Source organism: Siniperca chuatsi, linkage group LG9 (genome assembly GCF_020085105.1).
Source record: "Siniperca chuatsi isolate FFG_IHB_CAS linkage group LG9, ASM2008510v1, whole genome shotgun sequence".
Lineage (NCBI taxonomy): Eukaryota > Metazoa > Chordata > Actinopteri > Centrarchiformes > Sinipercidae > Siniperca > Siniperca chuatsi.
Window position 1 is genome coordinate 23,960,654 of NC_058050.1, and position 14,188 is coordinate 23,974,841.

General features: G+C 41.5%; 2 protein-coding genes across 23 annotated transcripts in view; both read left to right on the top strand.

Annotated features, from left to right (window-relative positions):
* dop1a (DOP1 leucine zipper like protein A) overlaps nucleotides 1–4,362 on the top strand; it is a 31,397-nt gene extending 27,035 nt beyond the window's left edge. For all 4 annotated transcript variants that reach the window (XM_044207962.1, XM_044207965.1, XM_044207964.1 and 1 more), the window contains 9 exons: nucleotides 10–119; nucleotides 388–537; nucleotides 1,467–1,528; nucleotides 1,908–2,060; nucleotides 2,505–2,641; nucleotides 2,790–2,845; nucleotides 2,951–3,115; nucleotides 3,418–3,547; nucleotides 3,758–4,362. In XM_044207962.1, coding sequence (XP_044063897.1) covers nucleotides 10–119; nucleotides 388–537; nucleotides 1,467–1,528; nucleotides 1,908–2,060; nucleotides 2,505–2,641; nucleotides 2,790–2,845; nucleotides 2,951–3,115; nucleotides 3,418–3,547; nucleotides 3,758–4,066 — 1,272 coding nt within the window. In that variant the 3' untranslated portion in view covers nucleotides 4,067–4,362. The remainder of the gene's footprint in view (nucleotides 1–9; nucleotides 120–387; nucleotides 538–1,466; nucleotides 1,529–1,907; nucleotides 2,061–2,504; nucleotides 2,642–2,789; nucleotides 2,846–2,950; nucleotides 3,116–3,417; nucleotides 3,548–3,757) is intronic.
* Nucleotides 4,363–5,032: 670 nt separating this feature from the next.
* Nucleotides 5,033–14,188, top strand: part of snap91a (synaptosome associated protein 91a) — a 56,528-nt gene continuing 47,372 nt past the window's right edge. For 8 of the 19 annotated variants that reach the window (XM_044207016.1, XM_044207017.1, XM_044207023.1 and 5 more), the window contains exon 1: nucleotides 5,037–5,859. In XM_044207016.1, coding sequence (XP_044062951.1) covers nucleotides 5,730–5,859 — 130 coding nt within the window. In that variant the 5' untranslated portion in view covers nucleotides 5,037–5,729. Of the gene's footprint in view, nucleotides 5,860–14,188 lie in introns of all 19 variants that reach the window. The other 11 variants (XM_044207013.1, XM_044207020.1, XM_044207026.1 and 8 more) reach the window with 2 other exon arrangements.

The following is a 14,188-nucleotide window of genomic DNA, read 5'->3' on the forward strand; positions in this document are numbered from 1 at the left end:
ATTCGTCAGGTTCTGGCTCATCTGTTGGACATGGTGTTCTACAGTGACGAGAAGGAGAGGGTGATCCCACTGCTCGTTAATATCATGCACTACGTAGTGCCCTACCTCCGCAACCACAGGTGGGGATGAGCTTCTTACTACTTTGTATTTTGTCGAACAGTTTGATTTCCTCTCAAAGTTAACATCTTAAATTCACACCTTAACTGTGGAATGGATTTAATCTGAAAATGGTAAACTATAAATCTTTTTAGGTATGTAAATATGAAGGTAAAACCCATAAAACTGATCTTTTCATGTTATGGAGGAAGTGCAGTGAACTGCCAAGTGTGAAAATGAGTCGTAGCTGATCATATGCATGTTTTATATGTTTCCTGTTTCTCCTGGCAGTGCTCACAACGCCCCCAGCTACCGGGCCTGCATCCAACTGTTGAGCAGCCTAAGTGGGTACCAGTACACCCGCCGTGCCTGGAAGAAGGAGGCCTTCGACCTCTTCATGGACCACACCTTCTTCCAGATGGACTCCTCCTGCGTCAGCCAGTGAGTAGGAGAGGAAACCTGACCGTGTGTGGGTGACCACTTTTACAGCTGGTGTTAACATGTAGACCAAGTGATTACACTGAGCGAGGGGGAAAAAAACATCCACATTAACCCAAGATGTACAAGATACACATAAGATCCTAACACCCGAACCAGTTTCACAATTGGAAGTAGAAACAAAATCTTAAAGGAGTAGTACCCCAAAATGAGAAGTGCGTGATTATCCCTGCTATCATTTTGTTGAAACTCCAGTGAAGTTGCTGGGTCCACCTAATCCACACTGATAGAGTTCCTGTAGTTGCATCTTTTTCTTCCAAACAATTGAGCCATATTTTTACAACTTCAAAAAATAATCTGTCCATTAGATTTCTTCAAACAGCTTGAGTATCAGAGTCTTTTGCAAAGAAAAAATTGCACTGAGGACCTACAGGTCCAGTATTTACCTTTTATTTATCTACTGTATTTTTTCTTAGGTGACTGTTGGTTTAATGTCATATCACCACATCGAATATGCAAATAGAAATACATTTCCATCTACAAATCCAACCAAAAAGTGTAATCAGTTGAAAAGCTTTTATATTGACATATTTGTTCAAGATGCATTATTACATATGTTCACAGGGGAAGAAGCAAGGCGACGTGTTTCCTGTCAGTTTTAAGGGAAATACAGTTTACATGTACATTATGTTAATAAAGGACTGTCTTAGCAGTCTGCCCTTTGTTGAAAAGGTAAAAATAATAAGAACTCCGGGGCATCAGAGATGCATTTTTAAAGTCAAAGTCTGAATATATTTTACCTACATTTTCTATCAACACAACTTTGGAATGGTACATGTTACTGCCAAATGTAAGGGGGCCATGTCTTTTAATTTGGCTCAATGTTTCTGGGATATTAGTCTAACATCAACATAATTCTCCTAATTTTTCAGCTGGAGAGCCATCATTGACCACTTGATGACTCATGACAAGACCACATTCAGAGACCTCATGAGTAAGCTTTAAGATTCTTTATTACCATTGGGTGTGGTTAAAGACCATTTACCAGATCGTCTTTTTCTTTTGCTGGTAACTGAGCGATTTGCCTTTTTCATGTCTCATCTCTTTCTCTCCTCTTTTATTCAGGTTTTTCCTTTTAATTTGTCCCCCATCTGTAGTTAAAGTCAAGTAAATTTTATTTATGTAGCCCAATATCACAGATCACAAATGTAGCTCAAGGTGCTTTACAGTCTGTACAGTATACGACACGCTCTGTCCTTAGACCCTCAATTCGGATAGGGAAAAACTCCCCAAAAACTCATTTAGTTAAAGCCCATCAACAGGTAAAAGACTGGCAGATATAATAATGACTGTGTGTGTGTTTTTCCCTTTAGCCCGGGTGGCTGTAGCCCAGAGCAGCTCTCTGAGTCTGTTCACCAACAGAGACGCTGAGCTGGAGCAGAGAGCCATGCTGCTCAAGCGCCTGGCTTTCACCATCTACAGCAGTGAAGTGGATCAGTACCAGAAATACCTGCCAGACATACAAGGTAAACGTTACACACATATACTGTACATGTACAGTATACAGATGTTGTGTGCAGCAGCAAACAAACTCAGTATATTTCAGCCTGGCATATATCCTATAAATGTGGCCATTTTGAGTCTGCGGGTCAGGCTAGCTTTGTACTCGCCACCTCTGTTGTAGAGATTCAGGCAAACAAGCACTTATGGAAAACAATGTGTATCAGTGCAAGCCTACAGCTTTCCAAAAAAATGTGATTTTTGCATTAATTACTTTAAATGCTTGTTTCTGAGTCTGACTGAAAGTAAACACAGATTGTGAAATGGACCTTATGCTAACTGCATAGGGATCTACAGCTGGGTGAACTTGGTGGCTGATCTAACCTTAGGACAGCAGCTTAAGGTTTATTAACCTGCATGTTTTACCACATGTTCACTGAGCACTTACCGGTAAGTTTGTTTGTGTTCAGAGCGTCTGGTGGAGAGCCTGCGTCTGCCTCAGGTGCCCATCCTCCATGCTCAGGTGTTCCTGTTCTTCAGAGTGCTGCTGCTGCGCATGTCACCTCAACACCTCACCTCACTGTGGCCCACCATGATCACTGAACTGGTGAGAACCAGAGATCACTGACTATAGGCTCTTTCTTTCTCTTTCGCTCACTTACTGTGCCTTCATGTGTTTCTTTCTTTCAGTCCTCTACACATATCGACCAACTCACACACACTCATTCATACACTCTACATCTGTTTCCCTGCAGGTTCAGGTGTTTCTTCTGATGGAGCAGGAGCTAACAGCAGATGAGGACATATCAAGGTACATTATCTGTTGATATTACAAACTGGTTTACAGCAACAAATGAACATCATAAACTTCTTCCTGTATTCCTTTGATGATTTATCCTCTAATGTCCATCTCTAGGACGTCAGGGCCGTCTGTGGCTGGGTTGGAGACCACCTATTCTGGTGGGAACGGCTTCTCCACCTCCTACAACAGCCAGCGCTGGCTCAACCTCTACCTGTCTGCCTGCAAGCTCCTGGACCTGGCCTTGGCCCTGCCTCCTGAGAGCCTGCCTCAGTTCCAGATGTCAGTACAGACAAGCCTGGGTCATAATAGGCTTTGCACGTGGTTGGGTTAGGGAATGAGCAACATAATAACACATAATTCGTTAAAAGTGGAAATTCTGCATGTGTGTCAGTCACTATTTGGAATGGATGAATACAGCAGGGATCATTTGCGATGACATTTTTAAATGGAAGAATTGCCCAATTTCAGTATGTAGAGTGCATATGAATAAGTTATTTAGATATTGCTCCTTTTAAAGCTCTGGTGACTTGTTAAATAGATCAAAATTGTGTTATTTCTGAGTGAGTCCTGCCTCATTACAGGTATCGCTGGGCCTTCATCCCAGAGGCTTCAGACGATTCAGGATTGGAAGTTAGACGTCAGGGGACTCACCAGAGAGAGTTTAAACCCTACGTGGTGCGACTGGCCAAGCTGCTGAGGAAAAGAGCCAAGGTATCTCTTCTTCCCTCTGTCTACAGAAGGTTATTAAATGATGGAGACAAATGACTGCCTCTTACAAAGAGTGTTCAGGGAAACGCTCATTAAAGGAACCTTTTTTGCAAGTTGTAGCCCATTTCATTCATGCTGCATTGTCCTCCACCTGCATGATGGCACATGCATTTTACTACTTGAGTAATTTGGTATCCATTCCCCCTCCCATAGAAAAACCCAGAGGAGGACTGCTCCACCCGAACTCTGTCCTGGGAGCCAGGTCACCTGATGCTGACCCTCTATGTGATCCGCAGCATGGAGCAGCTGCTACCCTTCTTCAACCTGCTCAGCCAGGTGTTCAACAGCAAGGCCAGCAGCCGCACCGGTCCCACCTACACCCACAACCCCGCGGGCACCTCCTTCCCCAGCCACAAGGAGGGCCACAAACTGGAGAGTCAGAAAGTCTTCTGGAGTCGAGCTCGACAGAACATCGAGGAGATGGTGGAAAAAGACTTTCTAGAGGGCCTTATCAAGACGTGAGAACACAACAAGGGCAGGGAGGGGGATTAACACATAACTGATCAACACTAGTGAAAAACCTCAACTTGTACATTAAAGAACAAGCAAATGCAAATAGGGGAAATCGTTTGTAAATTTTTTTGTATTTATAATGAATATTTTACTTTTCAAAAGCTATTGTATTTAATTTTAATTATTTGTATATAGGGAGCAGCTTTGATGACTGACTTTTAACATTTCATGTGAGTCCTTTTGGACAAAGTGAAGATGCTGTGCCATTCCATATCGATGTGACTTAATAAAGATTTTTAACGGGAGGGTTACATGCACTCTGTCACTGTTGTCATGACATTTGAAATGCATTTACATTATGTCCCCGGTGCAATATATCCTGAGCTAAACCAAGTTCCAGACCTGGGGATTAAAGGTGTTAAAGGTTATTGCAGGATTGTTGTATTAGACTGCATTAGTTTTAGCTAGGTGTAACGAATGAACTTGCAACAGTGCACATAATATATCACTCACAGGGGCCATTTTTCTGCAGAATTTAACGTGATACTTTGATACTTTTACTTAAGTAAATAATTTGAGTGCTTCCACTACTAGCAAACCAGTGAGTAGTAGGCTTATGTCAAACACTGACTACTCAGAGGAGAGCATATCAGCACCATGGACAGGGACAAAGTGTCCTGACTGGCTGCAGTGTTTCATTCTGTTTTGTGCGTCCATGATCAAAGAACATAGTGTTAACTGAGGCCGCACGCTTCATATGACCTTCATGGTATGGTAGCAGCATGACAAGAAGCAAGCTACTCTGTAGAGTAGCTTTATTAACCCTTCATTTCCTAACCCATCCACAACCTCCATCCTAGCTTCCGTCTCCTCCCAGCTCTCGCGATGAAGGAGGCAGCAGCAGGGTTTGTAATACTGCGTCACCTGACTCCAGAGGAGGGGGCGGGGCGTGGCGAGGAATATAAATATATTAATAATTAAATAAACAAGAGGATGTAAATCCACTGAGAACACCGCCATCCAACGACCCGGGTTGAAGCGCGCATCGGCGGGGCTTTCAGGCTGACGGTGGGCCGCAGCAGAGAGGAAGCGTCCAGCTGGGGAGGAGGAAAAACCGCTGCACTGGATGGTGGGGGATGATGGTACCAGCCAGGGTCTGATGTTCTCCTGCACGCCCCGCTGACACACACTGACTGTCGGACTGGTGGTGAGGATTATCTAGGAGGCTGGAGGAAGGAAGACAGGGAGGGGGGGGAGGCAGCAACGAGCATCATCCGGAGAGGACCGTTTTGTCAGGGGGGCTGGCCGACAAATAACGCGGAACAGTAAGAAATTGGATTTTGCAGTTGGATATTTTCTCTTATTTTGCGTGTAGAGACTATCATTTTCAAAGGATACAGGTCTTCGGGGAAGAAAGTCAGTTCATGAATGTTCCAGAAACGCATGCAGATCCAACACAACTGAGTGGAAATCAGACAATTCCAGTATTGTTATGCAACTCAAATCAATTGCAATTCTATAGAAAGTATCCTACTATTTCTTTTCTAGTGCTGTGTTTCTGTGGTGTTTTCGAGGGCAACTGGGATTACTGAGGCTGGTCGTTCATTTCGGTGCGGGGGGGTAGGACCATATTGGACGCTTGATAATCGAGGTTGGGCTCCACGGAGAGAAGATGTCGGGTCAGACGCTGACAGACCGCATCGCCGCGGCGCAGTACAGCCTGACGGGATCCGAGGTGTCCCGAGCTGTGTGTAAAGCCACCACACATGAACAGACTGCTCCAAAGAAAAAGCACATGGAATGTGAGTTATCTATCTATCTATCTATCTATCTATCTATCTATCTATCTATCTATCTATCTATCTATCTATCTATCTACCAAACCTGCCTACTGAATGTGTCCTTTTGACCCTCCATCCATCCTCCTAATGTACAACTAGGCCACACAACAAAGCCATGATGGTTGCCTCCCCCATCCATTCCTCCAGTGTGTGTTAATGTGCTTGGAGAGGTTCCTCAGCCACAGTATACACACACACACACACACACACACACACACACACACACACACACACACACACACATTATGCTTAAGGCATCCACTGCTTTAATTTAGACTTGAACTGAACAAACTCAAACCTATTACCTCATTACAGCAGGGCTTCTTCCCCCATTGTAGAACCAGAGGGAAGCCACAAAACCAAAAGCAGATAGTTAAGCCCTACTGATTGGAGACTGTCTCCCCCATGTCGCTCCAGTGCTGGTGAATGCATAATTGTTAAGGTTAAAAGTGGTGTTGTTACTACTGAACACACAGGCCTTTGCCTGGGCTTTTGTCTCCTAGCATAAAAAGGTGTGTGGCACTGCTGGCATATATCACTGTTTTTTTCTTGGTGCAATTTGTTGATTTGTTGGCATATTGCTTAGTACAAACAAGGGAGGGAAAGGATGGAGGTAGGGTGCCAATTCAATTTCAAACGCTGAAAAGAAATGTCAAGAAGGCCCATAAAGTATTTGGAAAGGGCTTAATGCAAACATAAACCATAGATATGCAGCATATTTGGGAGCATTTATATCCTGATAGATGCAATCTCATATTACATTCAGTCATTATTCATTTGACATCCATACATCACGTTGATTCAAATGTGAAAAGAATGATGTACAAACCCACAACTTACAGTATGTGACAGTAGACTTAAGTGATGTGAACAACACAAGGGGCCTCCACAGTGTGTGGATGCAGCATCTCACAAAATGGTAGGCTGCATCTGGGATTTAGATTTTATAATAGCTCTTTTGTGTATGCGTACATGTCCCTGAACGTTTTAGTTATTTTCCAGGCTTTACATTGACCCCCTACACTCAGTACGAGCCCACCAACCTTTTTGCTTAATTTGACGTTGATTTATATCTTGTAGGATATACGTTCCTTCAAGGACCTTTGGTAATCAATCTGTGAAAATCAGGCCAAAGGAGGCTAATGAGTAGCCGGTTACACTTGGTGACGTCATACAGATCTTTTTGGGTTGATCTCTGTTTATTCTGACAGGGACTAAAAATCTGCCTGCTACAGGGGTCTCTCACATCAAAACAATTATAAAAGACATAGTTTGATGACGTTGTGAAGTAGCGTGGGATCATCATCATTGTTGTATTCACTGCCTTTACTGTCATTGCAGCCGGTTAGGCTTCCTTCAGTGTTCATCGTTCAGGAGGTTTTTTTAGCCGAATTATCCTCAGAGGTCTCCTCCTCTCCAAAGCAAACGGACCAGGTGATTAAAACCGGTAAAAACACAGAATAAAGCAGTTTCATGTTAAAAATCATTGTTTCTCCTATGCTGTTCAGCGGACACAGGACGTCCCAGAGGGGCTGCGGGCTGAGCTGCCACTAACATTTGCACAGCTCGTTTCTCTGATAACTTAAGGTCCAGGCGTCCAGTGACTAAAATCCTTCATCTAGTTAAAATATATAGTTAAAAACGACCAAGATCTAAAAAGAGTATCGTACAAATGTGGCTTAAAACTGGATAAAAAGTAAATTTATGACTTCTGGCAGACAACCACAATGCTGACACATGCGCAAAGGGAATATGACGCCTTTGACAGGTGACCAAAAGAAACGGACTGTTACCTTGATTAAAATTGCAGATTTCTCTAGGTTTGAAAATTGTTAGAAACATTTGGGATAATGTGATTACACAACTCAACAAAATATATAACATAAGTGTAGTCGTTTTTAGACATTTTAATGTGAAAAAGTTACATATTATACCTTTTAAAGGGCCTCGTAATAAAATATTCGACACAAAATATGAACTCGTATACAAAAAAACATACCTAACAATGACAAATAGTAAAACAGAATGTCCATGGACATAAAACTGTCTGCTTCAGCTCCTAAACAAATTAAATAAATAAAAGGCCAAACAGGAGCGTTAGCTTAGTTTACCGAAACTTTAAGCTAGCAGTCTTTAGCTTTTAAAAACAACGTTAGAAGTGCCAATACGCTAAAATCTATATGTGGACAGGTGAAGACAAACATTATGATACTGTGGAGAACACAAATATACATAATAAACTGTGAGAAACAACAGGATGGATTTGGATGATACAAAAAGGAGGAAGAGAAAAAATAGCGAGGGTATGGAGAAGAGACGGGCCAGAAAAAGTGACAGAAAGTGTCCACGAAAACTCTGTACAGTGTGTCTATTGTAAAACTTAACTAGCCTACCACAATAGCACGACGTCTGTGCTTCAGCATCTCACCGGAAAGTGTAATGTTACAGTCTCTGCATCCAGTCCACAGAGCGGACCCGACGCAAGGTATATGAAGGCTAGTAAAGAATGTAGGCTACACTAATTATGGCTATATGTAATGGCTAGTAAAGTAAATCAACATGGTGGCTAGTTATGATGTCCCTAAGTTAGCTAGGTTTTGCTCAAGAAAATAACCACAGAAAATAATATGCTGTGGTCAATTTGTGAAAGCCTGAGCTTCATTCATGTTATTTATTATGATAGTCACAGATCCTGTTTAGTTTTGAAATGCAGTTTACGCAATAAAAATGTTGATTTTTGTAAAAATGAAACCAATTAGTTGTTCATTTTAAGAGACCTGTCTTACTTTCTCTTTTGCATATTTACTATTGCTCTTTAATAAAGCAAAAGTATTTCTTATCCGATTATTTGCTTAATCGATGGAATGATCGGTAGAATACTCGATTACTAAAATAATTGATAGCTGCAGCCCAAGAATCAAACCTGGGTCTAACAGGTGCCAGGTAGAAATTCTACCACTCAGCTAACTTTACAATGATTGCTAACTTTCGGGAAATCTTTTAGTCATGAAAATGTATTCAGATTTATCAGAATCAGAAATACTTTATTGATCCCCGAGGATAAACTCTTTGAGACGGAGCAACGGCAACAGGCAGCATGCACGTTGGCGCATGCGCACTAGTCATGAGTCATTATCCTTATTATCCTATTATCCCCATTATCCTATTGATGATGCATTCACCTCATAAATCTTGACACACTGCTCTTCCCTACACAGAAGTTCATAAACTGCTTTTAATAATAAAAAGTATCGGTATCACTATCGGCGATCCTGGCCCTGTATTACTTGGTATCGGATCAAAACCAAATATTGCGGTATCGTCCACCCCTACCACATGATAAGAGCCATCCTGGTGTCATACCTTCATCATTTCTTCAGTATAAAATCTGAAGAAATGGCAGCAGTTGGCAAACTCAAACCCAGTGGCAGAAATCAATCCGCCTGTCTGTTTGTGTCCAGACTAAAAAATAAGGCTGAATGATGAACTGCATTAAATCATAGCACAACAAAGAGGAAAGCTTGCCCACTTGCCAAAGTTCGTGTCAGCACTTTGTTGTTGTGGTGAGTGCACAGGAAGCACTGCCCTCCACATATCACTTTGCCACTTACCCACAAAAAATGAAAATATAATTTCACTTCTCATAAGTAGCAACTCAAATAACTGATACAGTAATATTATAGAAAATACATGCATCCACTGCACAACTGAGCTAATGTTGAACTTAAGAGCGAATCGTCCTATATTATCAAATTAGAAATGTTTACATTCTCAAGTTCAGCTTGCTTTTACTTGTTGGTTTAGTAATCTAATGAACATTTTGCTCTCGCTTAAAGGAAGTCTTTCACACACTGTGTTGCACTTTGTCCATACTAAAAGCGAGAATATGTAGGTTTCAAATGAAGAAATAACACACGACACCTCTTACTAAAGGCATGTTAAATCCGTTAGCAAAGAGACATACGCTTGCTCATTTCCTTACTTTCAGAGGTTTTGCTTCTACAGCCTTACTTGGTCTGGTATGAACAGTAGCTTATGGTGGCTAATGCTAGCTAAAGTTAGCACACTCTCAAATAGACAGCTGTGTATTGTGACATTAATCACTGACATTAAGTCAGTTTGCTGACTTTTTTGTTTAGTTACTGTTATGTTACATTTAAGCATGTCACATACATGAATATGTCTTTAAAGCAACTGCCTCAAGATAATCTGGGAAATGAAGGCAAATTCACTGTCCTGTTATCCTGTAATTGCCACTTGGGGCCACAGTGGCTGCTGTTCAGCAGAAGTTGCTGCAGTCTTGCTTCAAAGCTAAATGCAAAAATAATAAACTCCAAAGTAAAACTATTAATTTCCCCTGCTTACCAGTACAGACCTCAGAATTGCAGGTTTTATGACAAAAGAGACAAGAGCTCAGTTTTGTTGAGCCAACTCCATGGATGTCTTGGATTAATTTAACCAGAAGATCCTTCAGTTTAAGCAGGGTAGAGGTTTGTTTGGTTTCTGTCATGAGCCGCTTAGTAATTAAAGGGCTGGCTGAAATATGTCAGAATCAGAATCAAAAATACTTTATGGATCCCCGAGGGGAAACTCTTTTGTTAGAGCTGATCACTATCACGTCAATGCACACAGGAATAGAAGTACTAATCAAATCAAAATATAATACGCTATAATACAGGTGAAAGGTGTGAAAGGTGAATTAACGTCACGTTGAAGGAACTGCCTCAAGGATACTCTCTGACATTATATCCAATTTCATCCACAACTGGCACATACCTAATGTGCTGCTTAGGGCAACTGACAAAAGTCCAGATCTTATTTTCTGTGACCACAAGCAGAAATATTAATCTACAGTGTCGGTGAAACCTGTTGCCAAAGAACATTGTCAGGATCCTCCACTCACACCATTCCCCCTGCAACAAAAAGACCCTGCCCACACTATTAACTACATTATTCATTACAGCCATCACACTAACCATAAATGTGTTTTTTTCCCTCATAATACAGTATTCATATTGATAAAACTGCATTTATATTCCTTAACCAAACAGTAATGACATAATCAGTCATCTTCATAATTAGCCTCCTATTCCACTTCAAAGATCTTCCTGTGATCATGCTAATGTGGTCTGTCACGAACATGGGTAATTTCTGCTGTTTGCACATATATCAAGAACGCAGTCACATGGATTTAGTATCTTTGGCTCCTGGACATTCTGACTGTTATTAAAGTCATTTACATATTTTAATTATATTAAGATGCTGGAAAGATATTAATGATTGCCCTCTTACATAAATTCTTGTTCCATATTTTCTGTGTTTCTACCTATAATCTGAAGGAAGCTGCTCCTTACTTTCGTGAGACAGTAACAGATAAATTATGATGATGAAGATGTCTCTTATCTTGCTTTCTTCTCACTCTCCGTCATCCGTTAAATAATGTAGTTGGTCCATCTGATCAGCGTTATCAAAACAATATCATGCGTAAAACATGCATTAACCTTCGTTTGGCACTAACTACAACATTTCCAAACACTACAGCAATTAGATGATTCATTTGTTGTATTATCTTAGTATCCTAAATCCAGGAAAGTCTCGACAGATATGTGTCCCTGGTCTAAATATAATCTCTTATGGATTGTTCCACTGACAGCCAAATGTTTATTGGTCTGTTGCTCAGCTGATCTAGTTCAAGTGACATCCAGAGAGCAGCAGGGCAGTAAGCTCCTCATGCTGTGACCCCAAAGCCTCAGACAGAGCTAGAGGAAAAACTGAGAAAATCAGAGAGCTTTTAGACTGAATTATGTTCTTCTGCCTCTTTCAAAGACACCATAACTAGATAATATTTGAAAAATCTGGGATGCAGGTACAGTATGTTGTTTTTAAAGTGTGTTTTTTAAAGGGTTATATCTCTTTTGCAATTTTGCAGGCAACTCTTAGTTTCTTTAATACCCTAAAACTAACCTATAATGGTAAAGCACTTAGAGGCAGTTTCCTTAAGGTTCAAGACAGTGGACTGAAACCAAATGGTTTTTGTCTTCAGGCCACAAACTGTGGACTCTATGGACAAGTAAAAGCTAAAAGAGAAATGTAATCCCACTAATAGAACAATAGTAGATATGTGTCTCTAGAAGTTTGGCACAAATTTGAGACACATGCCATTTATTTTAAGAGCCTGACAGATGACTGCGAGTCACTGAGTCCTCTAAACTCTTAAAAGATTAGAGCTCAGGCAGCAGCACAGATTGCCTGACACCCCACATGGCCCGAATGTGTCTTACAGAAAGCTCTTGATATCTTAGAGTTTCACTGGCTGCATGTGTGTATGCCTGTATGTTTGTGCGTGCATGCATGCATGACTCCGCATACACACATGTATCCCACATGCCGTTGGCGACATCCCAGAAAGAAAAGGACTTGATTGAGTGTCTCTTTCTGGATAGGAGCAGGGTGATGCAGAGGAGGTGCAGCTTTGAGTCAACTGCCTGAATGGGCTGATGTAGTAGTGTGACCATCTGGCACGCTGCTAGGCACACAACTCAGGGGTTCAAGATGGAGCGAGGAATGGCACACACAAGCTATGTTCACTGTCATTTAATCATATGATGTAGTGACGTGTGGGATGAGAGTCAGACTGTACTGTTACAAATATTTTAAATTATCAATCACTCAAGAAGCTAACAAAGGTAAATCATTTTCTGTTGCCAGAGAGTTGAATGCTTCAGCGCAGCACCTGATTTGCGATGCCACCTACTTCGCCCACTTACCTACCACACACTCCATCAGGGCTGTGTTTAGGATACTGCAGTGGTTCTCTCTATTTGGATTGATTGGACTAGGTGTATTACACAACATCTGGCAAATGCATCAATTAATGCTTGGTGCACACTTTCCATTTAATTCTGCTGCTGCTGCAGGACAGTGAAGCTCTGTGCTGCTTGATTTCTAAACTAAAACAGCGAAGCTCTGTGCTGCTTGATTTCTAAACTAAAACAGCGAAGCTCTGTGCTGCTTGATTTCTAAACTAAAACAGTAGCTGCCAAATTATTACTTCCATCAAAAGGCCAATTTTGTTATTATGTCCACCATGAAGTAACTGAATGTGTGACAAGCACTATTTCAGATTTTTCCTGACTTAGAAATAGGGGCTTACAAAGAATACTTGAAGGCACCATCTTCCTGGTTTGGTCAGGATAACAAGTGAGCTGTTTCTCAGTGTGAATCCAAAGGCCCAGAGCATGCATCAGAGGGCATGCAGGGTATCTGGGGCCCAGAGGGAGGCAGCTTGAGAACTAGTGTAACAGCGTTTGAATGTCTGCCAAATGAAGATGGCTCTGTTTCCAAAGACATGCCCCACCACTCCCGCTGCTCCTAATAGCCTCCATCTTTATCTACTGCCACTCATATTGCCCTAACCTCTTAATCCCCCTGCTGTTAAGAGAGTTAGGACAGGTTTATGGCTTGAAGGTCTTGGCTTCTCTTTCTTGTTTACATCCACACAATGTTTGAACCTAGACAATGTTTATCATAATGACCTTGATTCTGATTAGGAGTCATGGCTGAGATTCTGTCTGTGTTTGGTGCAATAATTATCACCAGCTCTACTGCCTCTCTAAATCTAGTCACTCCAATTAACAGGTTTTTTAACACAGTGATGCGATTAGCAAATGCAGGATACATGACCTGCTGGGTGTGTGTGAACAGCGTGCTGTGTTCCCTTTGGCTGAGTCACCATCAATGTGTTACCACATTTGAGAGGCAGACTCCTGAAATGGGGGGAGGGGAGGAGAGGGTGAGGGGTAGGGTTGGCTCTCAAGTTTTTTACTGTGTTTGAAGGAATAATTTGACTTTTTGGGCTTATTAGTTTTCTGGAAGAGAGTTAGATGAGAACATTGATACCACTCTCATGTATGTGCGCTAAATAAGAATTTGAAGCCAGCAGGCGATTAGCTTAGCTTAGCATAAAGACTGAAACAGGGGCAAACAGCTAGCCTGGCTCTGTAAATCCAAAACTTGTTGGTTTTACACCTCAGTTTACAGTCTAACCCTTGTAAACACCTGGCTTGTTGTTGCAGTAACTGTTCCCATCGGAAGTATCAAAGAAGCACGTGTTACAGCAATCTAGAAATATTAAGGTTCTTAGCGTCTCTCTTGTCATTACTTTGCTGTGAGATTATGTTTTTGCTTCAGGTATTAACCAGACAGATGTGTACAAAGGATTTTCTCCTGGCAACAGTTGCTGAAGACATCGTGTCCATGGACAGTCAGTCTGACAGCCTGTCTTCACCCC